This window comes from Salvelinus sp. IW2-2015, unplaced genomic scaffold (assembly GCF_002910315.2).
Source record: "Salvelinus sp. IW2-2015 unplaced genomic scaffold, ASM291031v2 Un_scaffold2516, whole genome shotgun sequence".
Taxonomy (NCBI): Eukaryota; Metazoa; Chordata; class Actinopteri; order Salmoniformes; family Salmonidae; genus Salvelinus; species Salvelinus sp. IW2-2015.
The window spans coordinates 2,008-6,956 of record NW_019943831.1 but is presented as its reverse complement, the minus strand read 5'-3'; the positions used below and the strand labels follow the sequence as shown (position 1 = coordinate 6,956).

The 4,949-nt window shown below is 44.3% G+C and overlaps 1 protein-coding gene across 1 annotated transcript; it reads left to right on the top strand.

Annotated features, from left to right (window-relative positions):
* The first annotated feature begins 439 nt into the window (after window positions 1-439).
* On the top strand, window positions 440-3,252 carry LOC139025330 (zinc finger protein 260-like). The gene is made up of 2 exons (XM_070440406.1): window positions 440-740; window positions 1,227-3,252. Exons 1-2 carry the CDS (start codon window positions 551-553, stop codon window positions 2,579-2,581), a joined length of 1,545 nt encoding a protein of 514 aa, XP_070296507.1. The 5' UTR covers window positions 440-550; the 3' UTR covers window positions 2,582-3,252.
* Window positions 3,253-4,949: the final 1,697 nt, after the last annotated feature.

Below are 4,949 nucleotides of genomic sequence, written 5' to 3'. Positions count from 1 at the left end.
TTGCAGGTTTTCCTACTTACAAAGCATGTAGAGGTCTGTAATTTTTATCATAGGTACACTTCAACTGTGAGAGACGGAATCTAAAACAAAAATCCAGAAAATCACATTGTATGATTTTTAAGTAATTAATTAGCATTTAATTGCAAAATTATTAAAATAAAATGCAAATTAATTACTTAAATCATACAATGTGATTTTCTGGATTTTTGTTTTAGATTCCGTCTCTCACAGTTGAAGTGTACCTATGAAAAAAATTACAGACCTCTACATGCTTTGTAAGTAGGAAACACTGCTGATTTTGCAGGTTATCAAATACTTGTTCTCCCCACTGTAGACATATACTATGTTTTAATCAAATCAACTTTATTAATTTAGTTTGTCTGATGCTTTCTGATCTTTTTTTTATGGAAAAGGTGTTCCTGATGGACGGGATGTGTGGTTAGCTAGCTTAGATACATTTTGGTATTTTCCAGAGCTATACCACAATCTAGGTTTGAAAGTCTCACATTCAACTCTTTCGGTCTCCTCTTTCAGATCTATCCAGCCTACCATGTCTGAACCAGGTTCTGGTTGTGGTGTTCCAGCCCAGAGAAGCTCACAGCGGGCTCCAGAGATGCTGTCAGTGAAGCTGGGTGACTGCAATCAAACAGTGGAACTCAATGTGATTGTCAAAGAGGAGGAGGAGGAGAGAGAAATRAATGAGGGGGAGGAGGAAGAGAGAGAGGATGACAGGGACTCGGGTAAATTCAGGCTAACAACCTCTTTGGTTCAGAGAGGTAAACTACAAAGCAATGAGTTAGTCAGCTAACTTTGATAAACAACCCGAAATAGCTATTGATTTTCTGGTTCATTAATAAATGTAAACTTAGATATGTTTTTGGTTGTTGAGTTAATTAGACCATGACAATGTCTATCATATCTTWTTTWTTTWTTTTWAGTTGTTATTTCTAAATATTTAGGCYAGTTAGKTGGCTAACTCATTGATTCTGGTTTGTAGTATACCCCTCAGGCTTCTGTATGTGTAAGAGGGAAGGCGAGTGCCAAAACAAAAATGACTACCGACCATTGTAATTTGACAATTGTATTATCTATGTGTGATGCAACAAGCCCCTTGCAAAGTATTTCTTTCAATACTCTGTTAATCCTAATGACTGAATCCTATTAAACTTAAATACTTTGTTTCTCTCTGTCTGTTTCTTATCCTATCTATGTTCATATTCTTACAGGAGAGAGCCCCAACCCAGACTCAGTCAACAAGCCCAGTTCCATAGCATCAATACTACCTGATTGTGGGAGTTACCCCTGTCCTCAATGTGGAAAGTGTTTCAGTTCCTCAACTTTTCTAAAGAATCATCAGAGAGTACACACTGGAGAAAAACCTTTTGACTGCTCCGCATGTGGGAAAAGTTTCAGTGAGAAAGTAAACCTTAAGAGACATGAGAGAGTACATAGTGGAGAGAAGCCTTACCACGGCACCACATGTGGGAAGAGCTTCAATCATTCAGAAAGCCTTAYGGAACATCAGCGACTACATACATGGGAGAAACCTTACCATTGCTCTCTTTGTGGGAAGTGTTTCAGAAGAGCAGGAGACCTGAAAACTCATAAGAAATCACACACTGGAGAGAAGCCTACCTGTACTTTCAATGTGATTGTCAAAGAGGAGGAAGASGATGAGAAGGAAATCGATAAGGAAAAGGGGGAAGAGGAGGAAAATAGTGTTGTAGTTGACCCACGTATATCAAGACTACCTGGTCGTGGGAGTTACCCCRGCCCTCAATGTGGAAAGAGTTTCAGTTCCTCAGGTAATCTAAAGAATCATCAGAGTGTACACACTCAAGAGAAACCATTCCACAGTGCCACATGTGGGAAGAGTTTCAGTGTAAAAGTCAACCTCYRGAGGCATGAGATGGTACATAGTGGAGAGAAGCCTTACCACTGCACCAAATGTGGGAAYAGCTTCGGTCATTCTGGAAGCATAACACATAAAAGAGTACATACAGGGAAGAAACCTTGCCACTGCTCTCTGTGTGGAGAGGGATTCACTCAGCTAAGAAGTCTWAAAAGTCATGAGAGAATATCCATTGGAGGGAAGCCTGCCTGTGCTTTCAATGTAATTGTCCAAGAGGAGGAGGGAGAAAAGATAGCTGTTGAGGATACGGAGGACAATAGTGGTGTAGACGGTGCATGTCAGAGCAAAAAACGAGGCGTAAAGTCAAAGGAATGGTCTGTAGAGCTCCGAGACAGGATTGTGTCGAGGCACAGATCTGGGGAAGGGTACCAAAAAATTTCTGCAGCATTGAAGGTCCCCAAGAACACAGTGGCCTCCATCATTCTTAAATGGAAGAAGTTTGGAACCACCAAGACTCTTCCTAGAGCTGGCCGACCGACCAAACTTAGCAATTTGGGGAGAAGGGCCTTGGTCAGGGAGGTGACCAAGAACCCGATGGTCACTCTGACAAAGCTCCAGAGTTCGTCTGTGGAGATGCTTGTCCTTCTTGAAGGTTTTCCCATCTCTGCAGCACTCCCATCCAATCAGGCCTTTATGGTACAGTGGTCAGACGGAAGCCACTCCTCGTAAAAAAAACATGACAGCCCGCTTGGAGTTTGCCAAAAGGCACCTAAAGGACTCTCAGACCATGAGAAAAAAGATTCTTTGGTCTGATGAAACCAAGATTGAACTCTTTGGCATGAATGCCAAGCGTCACATCACCATCCCTATGGTGAAGCATGGTGGTGGCAGCATCATGCTGTGGGGATGTTTTTCAGCTGCAGGGACTGGGAGACTAGTCAGGATTGAGGGAGAGCTGAACGGAGAAAAGTACAGAGAGATCCTTGATGAAAACCTGCTCCAGAGTGCTCAGGACCTTAGACTGGGTCAAAGGTTCACCTTCCAACAGGACAAAAACCCTAAGCACACAGCCAAGACAACCCAGGAGTGGCTTCGGGACAAGTCTCTGAATGTCCTTGAGTGGCCCAGCCAGAGCCCGGACTTGAACCCAATCGAAAATCTCTGGAGAGACCTGAAAATAGCTGTGCAGCGACGCTCCCCATCCAACCTGACAGAGCTTGAGAGGATCTGCAGAGAAGAATGGGGGAAAATCCCCAAATACAGGTGTGCCAAGCTTGTAGCGTCATATCCAAGAAGGCTCGAGGCTGTAATCGCTGCCAAAGGTGCTTCAACAAAGTACTGAGTAAAGGGTCTGAATACTTATGTAAATGTATTATTTTAAATAAATTTGCAAAAATTTCTAAAAACCTGTTTTTGCTTTGTCATTATGGGATAGTGACATGTAGAGTGACGATGAAAAAAAAAATGATTTTATCCATTTTAGAATAAGACTAATGTAACAAAATGTGGAAGAATGAAAGGGGTCGGAATACTTTCCGAATGGTTTGTATATGAACGTAGCTGCCACTTCATTAAAGCCGTTAGATGCAGTTTATCATAGCGCACTGCTCTTTATTACGGGATTCCCTACCAGCAAGTTGGTTGGCCCTCTGTGACGTCATCACTGCATTCCCTACCAGCAAGTTGGTTGGCCTCTGTGATGTCATCACTGCATTCTCTACCAGCAAGTTGGTTGGCCCTCTGTCACGTAGGTAAATAAATTGCTGTTTTCATTTATAAAGCCCTTTTACAAAAAGTCTCACCGTACCTAACCTGTTTACCACACCCGGTCTCCGGGATGGTTAACTCTGGAAACTCCTTTGGTCCTCTCTACTGAGTTAGTAGGTACATCAGCTTTTAGTTTTCTTGCACCTTACTTGTGGAACAATCTTCAAAATGTTGTTAAATTTGTTTTGATGCCGCTATGTGCAATTCAGAAAGCTGATTGAGGACCTTATAACTGATGAAAGAACAGGAAGAACAGTCTATGACCTGGGTGACTGGAGTCTCTGACAAGTTTATGGGCTTTCCTCTTACACCCCCTAGTATATAGGTCCTGGATTGCAGGAAGCTTGGCCCCAGTGATGTACTGGGCCATACGCACTACCCTCTGTAGCACCTTACGGTCAGATGCCGAGCAGTTGCCATACCAGGCGGCGATGCAACCAGTCAGGATGCTCTTGATGGTGCAGCTGTAGAACTTTTTGAGGATCTGGGCACCCATGCCAAATCTTTTCAGTTTCCTGAGGGGGGAAAAGGTTTGGTAGTGCCCTCTTCACGACTGTCTTGGTGTGTTTGGACACTGATAGTTCGTTGGTCATGTGGACGCCAAGGAATTTGAAACTCTCGACCCGCTCCACTACAGCCCCATTGATGTTAATGGGGGCCTGTTTAGCCCGCTTTTCCTGTAGTCCACAATCAGCTCCTTTGTCTTGCTCACATTGAGGGAGAGGTTGTTGTCTTGGCACCACACTGACGGTTCCCTGACCACCTCCCTATAGGCTGTCTCATCGTCGGTGATCAGGCATACCACTGTTGTTGTCAGCAAACTTAATGATGGTGTTGGAGTCGTGTTTGGCCACGCAGTCGTGGATGAACAGGGAGTACGGGAGGGAACTAATTACACACCCCATGAGGGGCCCCAGTGTTGAGGATCAGCATGGCAGACGTGTTGCCTGCCCTTATCACCTGGGGGCGGCCCATCAGGAAGTCCAGGATACAGTTGCAGAGGGAGGTGTTTAGTCCCAGGGTCCTTAGCTTAGTGATGAGCTTCGTGGGCGCTATGGTGTTGAACGCTGAGCTGTAGTCAATGAACAGCATTCTCACATAGGTGTTCCTTTTCTCCAGGTGGGAAAAGGCAGTGTGGAGTGCGATTGAGATTGCGTTATCTGTGGATCTGTTGGGGCAGTATACAAATTGGAGTCGGTCTAGGGTTGTGGTCTCCAAACTTTTCATAGTCCCGTACCCCTTTAAACATTCAACCTCCAGCTGCGCACACCCTCTAGCACCAGGGTCAGCTCACTCAAGTGTAGTTTTTTGCCATCATTGTATGCCTGAC